The sequence below is a fragment of the Phyllobates terribilis genome, unplaced genomic scaffold, assembly GCF_046119375.1.
Source record: "Phyllobates terribilis strain yellow unplaced genomic scaffold, ASM4611937v1 Scaffold_13__5_contigs__length_258822181, whole genome shotgun sequence".
Classification (NCBI taxonomy): domain Eukaryota; kingdom Metazoa; phylum Chordata; class Amphibia; order Anura; family Dendrobatidae; genus Phyllobates; species Phyllobates terribilis.
The window spans coordinates 117,352,150-117,370,506 of record NW_027362773.1 but is presented as its reverse complement, the minus strand read 5'-3'; the positions used below and the strand labels follow the sequence as shown (position 1 = coordinate 117,370,506).

Below are 18,357 nucleotides of genomic sequence, written 5' to 3'. Positions count from 1 at the left end.
ACAGGTTGGGGGCAGCATACAGACTGGGGGGTAGTGTACAGGTTGGTGGCAGCGTACAGGTTGGTGGCAGCGTACGGTTGGTGGCAGCGTACAGTTGGGGGGCAGCGTACATGCTTGGGGCAGCGTACAGACTGGGGGGTAGTGTACAGGTTGGGGGGCAGCGTACAGGTTGGGGGCAGAGTACAGGTTGGGGGGCAGCGTACAGGCTAGTGTGGCAGCGTACAGACTGGGGGGTAGAGTACAGGTTGGGGGCAGCATACATGTTGGTGTCAGCGTACAGACTGGGGGGTAGCGTACAGGTTGGGGGGCAGCGTACTAGCTCTCTCCTGACATGTTTGGGCAGTGAGGGAGGCTCTTCTCCCTGTTGAGGTCACATGAAGGACATGGTCCTTCTCCCTGTATTGCTGTCTCTGCTGCACATAATCCGAATGTTTCCCTGGCAGACGCGCGGATCAGCTGCTCAAGGTCACTGCAGAGTCGCTGACAAACTTGTGACCACAGGAGGCACAGGAGGAGTCACAGGAGCTGCACAGAGACTGCCTCAAGGTCGCACACAAGGTCGTGCAGAGCCGGGGACACTACTGCACCAGCCGTGTGTACACACCGCACACAGCCCCGCCATCACCACAGCGCAGGTACACGGCGAGGAGCAGCCATTGTGTCCCCTCATAGAATATGTAATGAAGCCGGACAGCAGCCGCAGCCAGTCAGCGCCGCGCACAGGACCAGCCGCCAGTGCCGGACACTACGGAGTCACTACAGTGCGGCTGCTCAGCCTGCCGGGTCACGCCCCTTCCCCGCGGGAGGAGGAGCCAGTGTAGGAAGTGTGTCTGTGTGTGAGTGTGTGACACGGAGTGTGTGAGTGTGAGCGCCGCGTCCTCTGCTGTGTCCTACACTACTGTGTGCACGGACAGCAGCCTGCACCGAGGAGGACTGCAGCACACGGCCACACAAGGTATGCACGAGTGGGGAGAGTGAGCAAGAGCCGGGGCCACGGACAGCTACGTGGGGTATAGCACGAGTGGGGACTGTGGTGACAGTGTGGGCACAAGTGTATGTACAAGAGTATGTGCGGCAGGGATGGGGCTGTGTACACGTTATATGGGCTCAGGATTATAGTGTATAGATAATAGTGTGTGTAATATATATATATCATGTGTGTGTAGTGTGTGTATATATATATATTTATAAGTATAGTGCATGTATGTGTAATATATATATATATGTACAGTATGTATGTGTAATATATATGTGTGTATATTTGTATAGTGTATGTATGTTTAAACTGTCTGTGTATAGTGTATGTATATATAATGTAATTATATTGTATAGACACTATTGTATATGTGCATATATATATATATATATATATATATATATATATATATATATATATATATATATATATATATATATATACCTGTGTGTGTGATGTTCATGTATGTGCATAGTCTGTGTGTATATACGGTACATATGTATTTCTTTAATGTGTTAGTATGCAAATATACAATGTATGTGTCTGTGATACTATACTTACATATAAATAGTGTGTATACATGTATGTTTAGTAAATAGTATACAATTATGAGTAATACAATGCGTACATATAATAAAATTATTGTGTGTGTGTGTGTGTGTATATATATATATATATATATATATATATATATATATGTGTATGTGTGTGTGTGTGTGTGTGTGTGTTAATTTAGTCTTTTGTCCCTTATGTATCAAAGCTCTTTGTGCCATTTTGCATTATTTCAATCATTACACTGTTGTGCTAAACTTTTTATGAAGGATCAGACTGACAATTGTTCAGCTCCCCATATACAACAGCTACATGTCTCATGGGTTTATGGGCACTTATAAACATGTGTAACAAGACTGAGACATTTTAGAAAGTCTCCAATCTGTAGAGATAAACCATTCATTTATATTGGACTGTTCACTATATAAAGGAATATATATGGTGTATAAATATATAGAGAGATACAGATGTGCGTGTGTGTGTATAATATATATATATTGTAGATACGCTTGTGTGTGTGTGTGTGTGTGTGTATATATGCATGTTTCTGTGTATATGTAATACATATATATTATATACACATACATATTTATATATGTATATAGTGTTTCATAACCATTTGCAATAGATTAATAGGAACCCTAAGACTACCATGTAGGGGTACAGCTATTTGCTCCCTTCTCACTAATTATCCTTATAGATTGTATCTAGCTCTTGATGATTTCATTATCCTTGTACTGAGCTCGCTCTTCTTGGAAACATGTAGTGACTTTGAACCAAGGTCATTGGGATTTTGGAGACGTGGGTCAGTGTACGTGGTGGCTGCAGCACAGGGCTCTGATCAGATACAAGCAGTTATATGTAAAGTAAAAGATGTAAATGGATCACGTTTTGTTTAGCTAGAAATATCATTATATATAATTCTATTTAAGGAGTAATTGGACTTTTCAGATTTCTGCAGCTTAGATGGTTCGGTGTGCTTTTATGCATTAACCTCTAAAATCTCAAATCATGGTAATTCTAAGTCTTTGTCCACCTTAGTCAAGTTGTTAAACCTATTTTCCTATTAACTATTTATTTCCGTACTTGGGGAAAGTTGGGTGACTACTACTATTACAGCTCTCACATTAGTGATTTAGCTATATGGGAACCTTCCTACTTATGTAGGAAGTGCCATGCAGATGTCTAAGAAAGCTGGGTGGCCAAGCCTTGAAAGAGTAGTAACGGCAGACACATTTGTATGAATTAACTTTACCAAAATGAGCTGTAACTAAGAAATTGCTTAATAGAAGGAAAAAAAAGGACAACTCAAGGACTAACTTTACTATGGTCGCGACCAGAATTTGAGCAGACCTTTCTTAAAGTGAGTGACAATATCTGTAAAGCGTTGCAGAATAAGTCGGCACTAAGCATAATAATAAAGTATATATGTGTATATATAATATATCTCTTTGTGATTTTCTATCTACAGATGTTACATCTCTTATAACGACTGTCAGCCAAGCCCAGCCGACCACCTGTCGACATAGGGTGTGTGACCCAAAACAGCGGGAGTAGTAGTGTTGCCTTCATGTGTATCTTCTTGTGAGTTCCCACCAGGCTATGTTCTTTTTGTTCATTATTAGTATATAATAAAGTGCACGCATTGAGGCTAAATACATCGTAAAGTTTATGTACTCAGGAACTATGCTCAGTGAGCCGATATATTGTAAAAGTGGGGAGGGGGTACAGGTCAAAGGTTAAACTGACCAGTTTCCTAATTTCGATTCTTCCTGTGTTCCCAGTTCCATTGCTTTTTTAGTTTCTTTCTGTAAACAAATATTTGTTGCTTTTCTTACATATTTACAAATTTTGTAATATTGTAACCCTACTATATAGCAATGCCAGGATTTCCCTGACACTTATGTCTCGTCCAGTCCTTGTTGTTCTCCACTCCAACATTTTACCACTTGTTTCCTAAAAACAAATCCCGGCAATTTACAGTTCTTGCTCGATTTATCTCCTGTGTAAAGCATCAACATAGTTGTGTTGCTACAACTGTGCTACTGTTTCTGTCCTTTACACCCTGAGGTTATTGCTAAACCAGTCGAACTAAACACTGGTGTAGTAGGCTTTACCAGTGCAAAGGTCACGATCTCCCCTGATTTTTTTTTTTCTCCTCGAAGACGAAACTTGTATGATATAATCTTAGGATATTTTCTTTTTATTCCTTGATTGATCCTGGTGCTTTGTCTACAGTCGTCTTAGTGATTTGCTCCTGCAGTATATAGTTAGTGGCTGTTCTGCCTGCCCCAAACAATGTACAATAGGAGTCCTGACATTCCTCCACAACCGGCTGCTACCTGAATCTGACTTTTTTTTCTGAGTTTCCATAGTCACAAGTTTACTTTTACAGTACATTCTGTCTATTGTACCTTTACCTGTGGCTTGTTTCCGTGTGTACAGGTATCCAAAGATATTGGGTTACTTGCTATATACTTTATAAAAGTTAGAAAAAAGTCGTTTCGACTGATTTAAGAGGAAAAAAAGATGATCCTGAAAGGGTTGCTCCACTATTTTGTCCAGGTCATTAATATCGGATCGGTGAGGGTCCGTCTCCCGTCACTGTCACCGATTGCTGTTCTCTGTGCTGGATGTTAGCTGTGGCGGAGCTGAAGTGCAAAACTCCCGACAACTGTAGCTGCTGCTGTCGGGTACTGCAAATCCGCTCTTATTCATTCGACCTATCCTTACGATAAGTTATCAATATAAAAATAGTTGGAGCAACCCTTTAAAGTTGAATTATTTTCAGTCTTTGCTTCTGTTTCCAAAATCCAACACAAGAGTTACCTATCCTCAGCAGGTGGTTGGTCATGTGCACGAGGTAAGGGTTGCCTGACCAGGAGACCTTGGGACACATGTAATCTGCATGGACTTCAGACCCCTGTCCATAAAAACGCTTACTTGCAATTATTAGTTCATTAAAAGTGTGCAGCTGGTGAATGAGCAAAATTTGCATTCAGCAGCTGATTCAATAGTGTATGGGGACCTAAAATTCATCATTGTCAGCTGCACATCTCCTGTCTAACTTTTTGGGCACTTAATGATTATTTGGTTACCATACAGTTTGCATTGCCGATTAGATCTTTAATCAGCGCTTTATTATGGACAGAAATCTGCCCATATAAACTAATTTATCACAGAGTGATATTTTCTGCATTTATTATTTCATTAACAGCAAGACACTGTCCTAAAGAAGACCTTTCGCCAGCTCAGAAATGTGCATTTTTTTGCTCTTATTTTATTCCTGCTGCTCATCTGAGCATTCAATTTTTCTTTCTTTTAAACCCTGCTATACAGTTCCAGTGATATAGGCCTTTTATCCTAGTATGCTAATTTTTATGGTCTTTACCAAAGGGGCGTGACTCAGGGTAATAGTGCTGAGCAGCCTAAAGACACACCCCTGAGGATCCTGGGAGTCACACCTTATCAGAAAAGACCATGAAAATTATCATATTGGGTGCACTAAATATAAAGGGCCATATCTCTGGGACCATATGATAGATTTTTAAAAAAGAAAAATACAGAATACTCGGGAACAGCAGGAATAAAATCAGAGCAAAAACTGGACACTTTTGACTTGGTGACGGGTTCTCTTTAAATGAACGTGTCTGCGCCATGACCCCCTGATGAGTGGCAAAGATCAAGGGGAGTTCTGCTCCAGAGACCCTACGATCTGTTAATAGTTCCAAGAAAAACAGACGACTGTTCATCTTTCTTGCGCAGGGGAAATAAGTCATTTTCTGCTGCTTTTGCCTTTGCTGTAGATTTACATTTCTGCAACATGTTATTTTGCAGGTTGTTGTAGATTTTTGGTACAGGTTTTGCACTAAGGGTAGGATCACACTTTGTGTATTTGGTGCAGATTTGCTTGCAGCGTAATACAGGATGAGCGAAGTATATCAGATCGCAACAAATGTCATTTACACATTGCAGAAATTTCTGCATTGACATTGTACTACGTTGTAGATTTTAAAATATACAGCGTGGGAATTCTTAGTTCTGAATCATTGCGGATTTCATCCTTTGTAATGGAAAGGGTGAAAAAAATGCATCTAATCTTCAACAAATTCAGCATGAAAAAAAACTCGCTAATTTTGCTGCGGAAAAATCTGCACTAAATACTAAATTCAACGAAGAAATCTACCCCGAAAATCTTCAACAATCTGCAGAAATGTAAATCTACTGTATGCACTGTCTTGGATTTTTTGGGGGGGATTTTGCTATAAATTTCACCCATTGTTTTGTTACTGGAGAATCCTGTGTAAATACATGCAGATTATTCAAGGAAATGCATAGGGATACATGTGTGAATATGGCCTTACATTGCAATTAGTAGGCTGTTAGGCTATTTACTCTCATCCACATGTTTTGCAATAGTGCCAAGCCCTCTACACCACACAACTTGCGGACAGGCGTTGCACTGTTTTTTTTAACACGGCAGGCATAATTTTTCAATTCCGGGACAAAAAAAGGTTCTTGGGTTCACCTGCTACCTATTAAGTGTAAACCTTAGTACTATATTAAGCTGCTATGTGGGCACAGGCCAATGTGAATTCTTCCATCATCCATAAACCAAAAATTAGTCATAATGCTACTGGCAAATTTTTGCAAGCTCGTGTTCCCCATATATGTGTACAAGCAAAACTATTATTTTAGAGTGGACAGAATTTACATAGGGCATTTTATTTCAGGATATTAACAAATATTCCTTTCTTTTCATAGATCACTTCTATATAATGTCTTCTCGTGACAGACGCCCTGATCTCTGCATCAAGGCAGAACCAGGGACCCCAGAAAGCATTGGACGGCGGAGTCCTAGTGGGTCCAGCGATAGTAGTGGACATGGGCCTGAACCACAAGGGCCACGCTGCTGCAGAGGTGATGATGAACAAGAAGATACACCTGGAAGGGGAAAATATGTCCTAAACTCCATCCCTAAAAGGCTCTGCCTGGTGTGTGGTGATGTAGCGTCTGGATACCACTATGGGGTGGCTTCTTGTGAAGCTTGTAAAGCTTTCTTCAAACGTACTATACAAGGTTAGTCTGGTCTTATGTCCCTTTTCCGATCTTGTGTTGATAACCCAAGGATAGGTCCTACATATACGACCATTGGTGGAGTTGATCAGTGGGAGTGCCCATAATTATTGGTAATCCATCCATAGAAAATAAAAGTAGTGGAGAATTCCTTTAATGTGGACATGAGAGATGCTTGAAGTAGTATTTGTATATACATCTATGGTCACTTCTCTTTCTAGGACCAAGCATGACCAATCTTTATATTAGTTGGACCCTTAACGATTAGACCTTTAGGCCATGTCGAACCGATAAATAAATGCCATAAGTTTCGATTATGGTACATTGTAACAGAAGAGGAATATGTCTTGCGATGAATGAAGTGGTCATGTGTTAGGAAATCGGAAATGAAAAAAACAAAGTTTGTACTCAGACTTTTTTTAATGTCTTGTAAGTAATTATGTGATTAGTAGGTCAATAAGAAATTGCTTTTTCTACGTCCTCACTTCGTATAGTGCTGAGAATATATTAACTTCTCTCTTTTCCATGTAGGCAATATTGAGTACAGCTGTCCTGCCACCAACGAGTGTGAGATCACCAAACGGAGACGGAAGGCATGCCAAGCGTGCCGATTTACAAAGTGTCTCCGGGTGGGCATGCTCAAGGAAGGTGAGCGTGAAGCATTATTCTCCTGTTTTTGAGTATTATGGACTTGTGTTATCTGGATAACTAGCAAGTCTACTGCTCTATAGGGAACCAAACTGATAAAGTGAATATTTTCGGCCATCTGAGCCGGCCTTTGGCTGGAACCAAATGAATAACATAGTGACATGACATGAGCAAGGATTGTTATTAGAGCTACTCTCTAAACAATGGGCTGCAGGTCCTACAGAAGGACTTTATTTTTTGTTAATCTTTACTTGCAGGGGTTCGTTTAGACCGTGTAAGAGGAGGTCGGCAGAAATACAAGAGGAGACCAGAAGGAGACCTCCTTCAGTATACGCCAGGAGGACATCAATCCCATCAAAGTACAACTGTAATTAAGAAGCAAGGTAAGAACTGGTCGTCTGACCTCTCGCTGCACTTATAAGCTTACGTTGTACGCTGTATTATCATTTATTAGGACAGATACTTTTTATCTGCCCCTTATTCAATAGGAGTTGACTTCAAAAATAGAATCTTTCTTTAAATTCTTTTGCGCTACTTTTAAAGTGTTCTTTAACCCTTTCCTGACATTGGACGAACTGTACCTTCCTATGTTAAGTGTACGGAGCGGGTTCGGCCATCTTTGCGGTTTAACCATTTAAATTCTGCGGTCAATCTCTGATAGCGGTATTAAAATTGATGAAACGCCCCCCTACTCCACCGCGACAATTTGTAGGATTTTGTAGCATTCTGGTGAGTTACCATGGCAGTTGAGAACCCACCAGAGGATTCCGTTGTTGCCACATTGCTGCTTCTATTAAGCCACAGGGCTTCATAGAAGATCAGAAATGTACACAGATCACAGGTTCATCTTCCTTAGGGGGCTTAAAAAATAATGCAAAAATTAAAGGCGATGTCCACTACTTGGACAAACTTTCTTAAATGCTATATTCCCCAGTGTAAAGTAAAAATAACACTCTCTCCTCCCGCGGCGCCATTCCAGCGCTTCAGCCAGTTAGTTGCCGCTAATGAGCTGCAGTTATCGCACTTCTCTAGGATGAAACTTGGAGAGTAGTATGAGACTGCAGCGCATTAGCGGCAACTGATTGGCTGCAGTGCTTACGTGGCATAACAATGTCGTTGCATTGGTGCTGGCGCGGGAGATGAGTCTGTTATCTTTTATTTTACACTGGGAAATGGAGTATTTAAGAAAAGGTGGTCCAAGTAGTGGACAACCCCTTTAATAAAAAATAGTTTAAAATTTTTTAAATAACTTTACCAGAAATGTAATTCATCCCCTTTTCCCAATTTGAAATTAAAGACCTAAAAAAAGCATATTTGATATTGTCATGTCGGTAAAAATTTGATCTATCAAAATATAAAATTAATTAACCCATACTGTACTGTTAAAAAAGAAAAATAACTAGAAACATCAGAATTGCTTTTTTTATTTTCCACATTTCCCACAAAAAAATGCACTAAAATGTGATCAAAACATTGTATAGACCCCAAAATGGTATCAATAAGATATGCAAAAAGAAACAATCACTGCTCCATCGACAGAAAGATAAAAAAAAGTTACGGGTCTCCAGAAAATGGCAAAATAAGCCAATTATTTTTAAACCACTAAAACAAAAATATAAAAATAAGTTTGGTATTGCTGTATCATACTGATGTGGAAAATCATATTGAATCTTCAGTAACTAAAAGGTGCCATATTTATCACGCTCCTGGTTGTCGCTTGTATTAGGCCACTTCAGGCTGTTACTCCTTATATTTCTTCTGCATTACAATGAAGTGTTTTGAATGGTAATGATGTTCATTTAGCAGATTGACCTTTCTGTTTTCTGCCCCTTAGCTCCAGTGAACACTGTAGTGTCACATCTGCTGGTGGCAGAGCCCGATAAGCTGTTTGCTATGCCAGACCCGTCACTTCCCGACGGCTACTTGAAGTCTATGAGTACGCTGTGCGACCTCGCAGATCGAGAGATTGTCATTATTATCAGTTGGGCCAAGAATATCCCAGGTGTGTGAGTAGTATCACTGACCGCCTGCTAGAAAACTTCATGACTTACTAGGATGCAATTGTTGGCTGAGGCTTTTCATTCCTTTTTTCTTGTTTCCCCAATCAAATACTGTTTGCTAGGCGCACAGACGCTCCTAGCCTTAAAGGGATTGTATCATCAGAGAATTACCTAATGTTTAAATCAGGTTTTTGTGTTTCATGTACATACTTACGAACGTTCATAGAAAGAGGGGCAAACTATGCGGCACACTTACCGCATTGCAGGGAAAAAAAAAGATCAAAACTGCGCTAAAGACGCATAGTGGGTAAGAGTTCTCATGAAATCACATCCACTTTGCTTTGTCATTGTTTTACATTATCAATGATCATTTTCATTTAAAAAAAATTCTGTCTTTTATTTTCCATCTAGAATACAGGTACATAGAAATGCACTGGTATATAGAGATGTATCTCTATGTACCAGTACAATATGCCTGTAAAGAAGAATATGGTGCACATTCAAGTACAGAAATTTTTCGAATACTTGATCGTGCAGCCTGTGGCTCTTAGCAATTGCTGCTGCCTCTGATATTACAGGTTGGTAGTTTGAATTCCAGAGAATACCTTAATTCAAGAAAAGAGAAGAATGAGTTAATTAAATAAATATAAGCATGTAAAGACAACAGAGATGCTGATCCCTCCCCCCGGAGTCAGGGGAAGAGAAGCAACCATTGAGCAATTAATTTGAGACGGGACATAGCCCTTACCTCCCTGGACAGCGCCTCCAAATCTGGTCTCGGGATGGTTGGGATATATATATAATATAATATATATATATATATATATATATATATATATATATATATATATATATATATATATATATATATATATATATATATATATATATATATATATATATATATATATATATATATATATATATATATATATATAGGCAATTTTTTTTTTTTTAGATTATGATCTTTATTAAAAATAACAAACAAGATTAGCAATCTTGCAATTTTCACAATGGCCACTAGGTCTTTTAGGCTCCTGCTTCTTGTTATTTCAGGAAGAGTTTTCACCAGACTCCTTATCAGAGGCAGGATTACAAAGACAAGTAACACCCCAATACACAGCTGATAATACAGGATCCACCAATCGCAATAGGCGATGTTACAGCTCCCCCTCCCTTCACAATGACCTTTGCAGCTTTGTACATGTGTTATTTCCTGAAACAATAGGAAGTTAAAGTCTAAAAAAAAAAAGCCCCAGTGGCCAGTGTGAAAATTGCAAGGGTTATATTTTTTTTTATTTTTAATACTGCTTGTGATATTTAAAAAAAAAAAAAATACATACTTAACCCAAAAGCTGATTTATACAATAGGTCATTTTCCGATGACCCATTCCCTTTATTCACGGTGTGACAAATGTTCTGCAAAGGTATGCGTTTCTCTGAGAATTGCTCAGTTTGTAAAACATCTGTTTGCCGTTAGTGAATGGAAACATTTATGGTAAAAACATGTACAGACTTAGTCCTGCTCACAAATAAGAGTTGGATACAGCTTTTCATTAAACTATGATGGCTTTATGTACATAAAATATTAATTTAAGCTGTCCCAGAGGCTGCAAAAAAATGTAAAAAAAAAATTGCTGACATATAAAGGTTATATTTTGCTAAAGTTTACACTACAAGTAATTTAAAAAAAAATTCTCAGTAATATGTAAAGTCTTCCATGTGGGGCAGGTGTGCTTGTATGTTATGTATCGGGTGTAATAAAACATTCTGTGGCTGACAGTGCTACGTTCAGTGCTGATTAGTATCAGTTATTATATTGCACCTCCCGCTGTATAAGTAGGATGTGCAATAAAGTAAGTAGCTGAAATTTGCTCTCTTACAGGTTTTTCCTCGCTTTCCTTATCGGACCAGATGAGTCTCTTGCAGAGCGTCTGGATGGAGGTTCTCCTTTTGGGAGTTGTGTTTCGCTCTCTTCCATATGAAGATGAAGTTGTTTTTGCTGAGGATTTTGTGTTGGACGAGGAGTCCTCACATTCTGCCCGTCTGTCTGACCTCTGCTCCTGCGTCCTTCATCTAGTGCGCAAGTATCGGGCCTTGCGTGTGGAGAGAGAGGAATATGTCATGTTAAAAGCACTCACCCTTACAAATTCAGGTATGTTGTCATTTGTTTGTGTTTTTTGGTTCTACTGATAAGAGCTTTTATATTTAGTGCTAAATTTTACGGTCACATGATCCTCAGGGGGCGTGTCTTTAGACTTCTCAGCATTATTAACTTGTGAGCGCCACCCCCTTTGTAAAGATCATAAAAATATTAGCACTTAATAAAAAGCCCATATTTCTGGATCCACATGATGGATTTATAATACTCAAGGTATCGGCGGCAATAAAATAAGATCAAAAATTGGACATTTTTAACCTTGTGTCCGATATTCTTAAAATTTTACACAAGCCTTTCTGTATTAAAGGAGTTCTCTCAGCCTAAGATATTGATGACCTATCATTAGATTAGCCTAGTCTGTAGCGGTCCAACACTCTGCACCCCCATGAATCAGGTGTTACAATGTCCCTCAGCCATAGAAAATACAAAGCAATAATCTGTAGTGGCTGTTCTTGGGTACTGCAGCTCCACTACCATTTCAGTAGGAGCTGAGATGTTTCTTTGGCTTTTTCAGCTTTCATGCATCACAGTACATAGCAGGCTGCAGAATGCTGTTAAGAGAAATCGGTCACAGGGCTACTCTTAATGGTCTTCAAAAGCATGACAGCTGCATATAAATACATGAAACTGTCAAGCTCTGGTCGGAAGAGCCTCTGTCTAGTCCATGCACTGCGTTCCGATCTTTGTCCGATTTATATGGCCTTCTGACCGCACCCTTAAGAGAGATCATCAATATCAGATAAGTGGAAGGTCCAACGCTCTGCACCGCCACCGATCAGCTGTTAGTGGCTCCGGCGGGCCACTGTACAGAGCAGAGTGCCATCATGCTGTTTAGTGGCTGCTGCCGATCAGCTCCTATAGAAATAATACTGATGTTGGTACTGGAAAACCCTTTAACAAAACAGTAGTGTTTTGAAAAGTGGACATTCACCCTAGTGCCTATTTTATATAAAGTTCTACGTTCTTTAACATAGTTTAGGTAAATGCAGCCATCTTTCTATTCTTCTCTTTGTAGATTCTGTGCACATTGAAGATCCAGATGCAGTGTTACGTCTCCGCGACGCTTTGCAAGAAGCACTCAGTGAATATGAATCAAGCCGTCACCCCGAGGAACCGTGCCGTGATGGAAAATTGCTTCTAACACTTCCCTTACTTCGCCAGACAGCTGGCCGAGTCCTCCAGCACTTCCACGCCCTACGAGAAGAAGGGACTGTCCCTATGCACAAGCTTTTCCTAGAGATGCTGGAAGCCATGATGGATTAGGATGGATGAAATCCCCATATACTTTCCTTGTAAAGACCCAGAGGATGCAAGCTGGGACTTCATATAATGAATGTATAGGACAAGCAAACCAAGCAATGTTTATTTTCCATGCACACATTCTTCCTGTAATGCATTATAGACTGTTAAGGAAGATACTGCAGAATCGGTGCAGGCATGTATGCAATATGAAGTGGATATACATGGACACTGGCAAACATAGCAAGAAGATATATGTATCGGCTATGTGGCATCAAAGCCTTTTTAGTTATTTTTATTTAATTTAGCAAAGTTCTGATATCCTATGGTAGGATAAGCCATAGGAAGAATCGCTGGGAGTCCTTCCATCCTTCAGACATACTCTAGAGCCATAACCTTGCTCCCATAAGTAAGCAATAGGGCACATCACTCCGTTACTGGATGATGACTTTCTCTTTCTGTTCATCTTGATGTAGAACTTTACAGCGGTCAATTTGTTTTTTAAGAATCTGCCCAAGTGACGATTTCCCCTGAAAATGTGGGATTTGCAGTCCATTTTTGGGAAGCCACTGTTTTTTTTTTCCCTTTTATTAGGAGAAAACATTTTGTTCAATAATTTAGTTTTAAAACACTATGGATAATTGCAGGTGCTGTCCAGGGGGAAGGGAAGGGGGCCGTTGTCATTTAAAGGTGCACTTTTATTTTGCAAACCCAGGTTTGCTCATGTGTAATACTTAATATGAAGATGCTACACATTTGGCGACGTTCTGGTGCGTTACTTGCTGAATCTATATCTAATGTAAGGAGAAAACGAGTCGGGATGGTGGATTTCTGTAAGGTTATGTCTACGCTGATCACATGTAAAGGCGTGGATTATGGTTTGTGTCACATGTATATTACTGGTTTTCCTAATCTACAAGATCCAATGGTCATTAGGGTAAAGAATATTACTACTCTATAAGTATAAGGGCAGGTTGCAGAGCGGTCAAGAAACATGATTTTATCTAATTGAAGAAATACCGCATGCTTGATATTTCTCTGCCCCCCCCCCCCCCCATTATATTAAAAGGGGTTGTCCAGATGGATACTGTAATATTGATGATCATCAATATCAAATCGGTGGTGGTCCGACACAGAGCACTCGTACCAATCACGTTACTTACTTTGGTAGTGTAGTGGTTGGATGTAAGCGCTGACCGCACCGATCTGCAGTTCTTGGCCGCAGCTGCTACACATTGTGCAGAGCTGTGCCATTCCACTCCGTCCAATATATAAATCCCACGGCCTCCAGAGCTAATAAAACGGGAGTGGGCAGGAAAATGTTGTCCCTCAACCCCAATATTATATATTTACAGTTGATGGGAAAAGATTCCCATGACCTGGTAATCTGTGCGCGTAGGACTGGAGCTACATGAACCGCCCCTTCCCTGACTGCATCCATGCTCATTTGTGGTCGAAGGACTGGAGCCACAATAACTGCCGATTTTCTGACTGCATCCATGCTCATTTGTAATCTTAGGACTGGAGCCATGAGAACTGCCCCTTCCCGGACTGCATCCATGCTCATTTGCAATCTTAGGGCTGGAGCCATGAGAACCACCCCTTCCCTGACTGCATCCATGCTAATTTGCGGTCGTAGGACTGGAGCCATGAGAACTGCTGGTTCCCTGACTGCATCCATGGTCGTAGGACTGGAGCCATGAGAACCACCGATTCTCTGACTGCATCCATGCTGATTTATGGTCGTAGGACTAAAGCCACGAGAACCGCCCCTTCCCTGACTGCAGCAATGGCTCCTCTTTTGATTAGGCAACTTGGGGAGACATCAAGCCAGGCCAGGCAATCAAAAGAAGGAAAAAAAGAAGTATATCTCACTACTCCATAGTTGATGTGCAAGGAGTCTTCCGGCCACCAGGCAGCACTGGTAGAGCGTTAGCTGGTGGCCGTCAGGCTTGGTAATGCTACTTATTAGCAGGGCTGTGGAGTCTGAGTCAGAGCCCATTTTGGTGGAGTCGGTATAAAATGGACCCATTCAGACTCCTAAAATATATAATACATTGGGTACAGTAGTTCAATGCAGTTTGTGGGGAATATTTTTTCATAAGAATTTGGGAAAGTTATGAAATGTCCTATAAATGTCTGTCCTATTCCTGATCTAAGGGTCTAGACTTTTAGTTGATGAATCTGTGCTACAGTAAATTTATCACTTAAACATGAGCCATGTATGAGGGAGTCGTGGAGTCGGAGGCATGGAAATTGAGGATTTGGAAGTTTGGCTTACTGACTCCACAGCCCTGCTTATTAGTTCCTTGAGATCCACACGATTCCGCACTTCTAAATGTAAAATCCTTCCTTATTCGACAAGTGTACCATACATCCAGGATTAGAGGAACTGAGTAGTACGGCACAATGGTGTGAATGAACCTACGGATTTCAAACAAGCTTGTTCTTAATCATGATATCTAGGTCTTGTGATACTTATAGCATGATTAACAAGTTTGTTTGAAACACGTAGGTTCATCCACACCATTGTGCCGTGCTACTCAGTCCGTCTAACCATGGATGTATTTTATAATAATAAAAAGAAGAGCTACCAATGCAGTCAGGAAAGAGGTGGTGCTCAAGGTTGTCATACAGCAGTCACAGATTGCTGTCGTGGCCAATGGACCGGGTCATGCAAATTTATTCACATTAAATCTAATAATATTTTATGCCCAAACAACCCCTTTAATCATTGATACTGATAGTATCAATTTGTAGCTTTAAAACTTTTGTATGACTGATGAAGGGCCTTACAGCCGCATGGATGCCCAACATATTAATACTCGCTTAAGAGTTGCCAGGGCATTATCATAACGTCTGAGTTTCCCTGTTAGGGCAAAAGCCTTGTCTTGCACAGATATCAAAATTATCAACTCTGCAGAAATGCATGCAACTTTTTCCAACATTAAAGTCCTGCACAATTTTACCGCCAGGCAGGGGCAGACAAATGTCACCGTAAAGCCCTAACCATCCATGTGCTCCTACCAAGATCTGCTGTCAATCGTCTTCAAATGAAAGGAAAAAATAGAGATAGGGCTGAATGTCTCGTTAGGCCCCATCTAAGAACAGACCACCATTGAATGTTCCTGGACATATCCCTTTGACACATTAGAACATTACATTGTGTTGTACTCAAACCAATGCATCATAGTTATTGGCAATCTCGTTGTGACACAAGATTCGGAAACCTCTTCTTTAATCCATCCAGCATGCAACATGTGTTACTGCATCAGGTCCTATATAACAGTCACATTAGCTGCTCTGGTCTCTTCACATGGAAATTGGGCAGAATATTGGCTCCGATTTACAGCAAATTAGCAGGGATCAGGTTAGCTGCAAAAAAAACCTAATATTCATGCAACATATCTCCTAGAGAAAGACTGGATTTTCAGCAGGAGCGGACACAGACAGAAGAGGCCCCTGTACAAGAACAGTATATGGGAGGTAGTAGTGGCCCCCTCACCTCTCGGGCCCCTTTGCAGCTGCACCAATTGCACGTCTGTCCCTTATTTTCATTTTGTTTATGAGATAGCTGACTATTCCTCTAATCTTTCCTTGCTATAACATTGCAAACAGAGCCCAGCAGCAGAAAGCTGTCCTCTCCCGGGATGTCCATACTGACTACAAGTATATGGAGACAGATTAGAATCGGTCATGCAAGTGCAGCTACAGGTGTGTTTGGCCTCAGCTATTGTAAGCCAAAACCAGGAATTGGTCCAAATCATGGATAAAGTACAAGGCTCGTCTTCCCTTTATACTTTTTTTTTTTGTTTTGCAAGTCCCAGCTAGATCCCTCTGCTGTGATGATCATAAACCAGATGTGGATGAGATGCAGCCACATTTTCCTAATGGTAAAGCTATAATGCCATTATGTCAGCGAGGGTTTGGACTCCCATACACTTGCAGTACCGTCTTTTTATTGGTTATTGCAAAGAGAAGCGCGCATTGTTAATTTTCCCAGCAATGTTGCAGAGGACTATTAGGGTTTCTACATTAAATTGCCTGTTTCTTCCTGCTGTGGCCAATATCGCCCCTCCACAGGCATATAAAATCTAACTCCGAGAATCCCATTAAGTCTTACCAAGCCGATTTACTCCTCTGCCCTCAGTTCAACTCGGTGATAACTTTACCTTAACTGAAGTCATGAGTAATCTGCCACAGACTGACAAATCCTGTTAAGAATAAAATGGTTGGTAGACAGTGTATCCTGCCATTTCACAGATGAATTGGTATTTATGGCAAAATATATGCAAACCAAACTCCAACCATATATATGGCTGTATGCATCAGATCTTTCATTTAGCCCAGAGCAATAGATGCCGTAATATAAATAGGTAAATTTACACGAGCATTGTCACGTTCACATTTACGATCTGTTGTGTTGAGCCGCTTACAGTCCTCATTGCTGACTTCTGCAAGGCCATATAAGTGTTAAAAAACCTACAAGAGGAAGCGGGTGTATGAAAGGACATTAGTGATTCACACAAGTGTGTGATCAAAGCTAAAAAAGGTGATTTTTCTCCAGCTTCTCCATCCAACTGCTTTCCGATTTTTCATAGATATATAGGACTTGCACTGGTGACTTTGATCTGACACTCAGATCAATATTGGACAAGTTTCTGTTGCACTGGTGACTTTGATCTGACACTCAGATCAATATTGGACAAGTTTCTGTTGCACTGGTGACTTTGATCTGACACTCAGATCAATATTGGACAAGTTTCTGCGTTTTTGTGCAGACCACTCAGTCCGGGGGAAAAAAAAGAAAATATCAGACATATGGACCACCCCATAGACTATCATAGGTACGAGTGCTATCCATGAAAATCACAAATAGTACCTGTATGAGAAAAATTGATTTCTGAATGAGCCCCTAATAGCCTTTAAAACCCTTGGTGTATAAACATGGTCCAATAGTATGAATGAGTTCTCGAGTGAAACCATGCTTGGCTTGGCTTTTGATCTTTTGGGGAAAAAGAAAAGCCCAAGTCAGACCCATGTTAATTTGTGGAGCATTTTCTTGATTACCTTCGCCATGTTATATCTTCAGATCACACGTATGAAAAGCAGAGCAAAAGGTATGTCTGTCAGTATCATAACTGTTCATTAACCAAAGGATCACCGATCTTTCCCTTACGTGCATTTTTACTTAGTCCACATTACTTTTACTACCTACTCCTCTCCAGACTGCACCAGTATTAGTCAATGTGTTCTATGAATTTTTCCGATGATATTAGGGCAAAGTGTCAATTACCGTTCAATATATAGGAAGTGATATATGCAGACAAAACGATGAGCTATGTCTTATGTCAGATACTAGGTTACCCACATGCTTAGGGAATATATTGGGCAGTTCTGGTATCTTGGTACATAAACTCAGCCTTTTACTTCATTTACTATATAAGGGACATTTTTTCCACAGCTAGAAGACAGAATATATGCCGGCGAGGTACCTACATCCTGCAGTATTGGAGGGGACCTAGTCTTTTGGTCTAGTGTTGTATTGCCTTCCCTTGCAGCTACACTACATTCTGCTGTCCTGCGCTTCTAGTGTTCTTGCTACAGTCCCTGGAGTACTGCTATTTCTGTCTCGATGGTTAGTACATTTTGTCCTCCATGTGGTCACACCTCTGTATTTTGGCTGGTTACCCTAGTACTTGTGG

The 18,357-nt window shown here is 40.5% G+C and overlaps 1 protein-coding gene across 2 annotated transcripts; it reads left to right on the top strand.

Moving 5' to 3' along the window:
* Positions 1-492: 492 nt before the first annotated feature.
* Positions 493-18,110, top strand: ESRRA (estrogen related receptor alpha). 2 transcript variants are annotated; one of them, XM_073658503.1, is made up of 8 exons: positions 493-635; positions 3,000-3,112; positions 6,293-6,607; positions 7,136-7,252; positions 7,510-7,635; positions 9,087-9,254; positions 11,138-11,407; positions 12,429-18,110. In XM_073658503.1, exons 3-8 carry the CDS (start codon positions 6,307-6,309, stop codon positions 12,674-12,676), a joined length of 1,230 nt encoding a protein of 409 aa, XP_073514604.1. In that variant the 5' UTR covers positions 493-635; positions 3,000-3,112; positions 6,293-6,306; the 3' UTR covers positions 12,677-18,110. The 2 variants fall into 2 exon arrangements, with proteins under 2 accessions (XP_073514604.1, XP_073514603.1); XM_073658502.1 differs by lacking the exon at positions 493-635 and adding an exon at positions 815-955.
* The last annotated feature ends 247 nt before the right edge of the window (positions 18,111-18,357 follow it).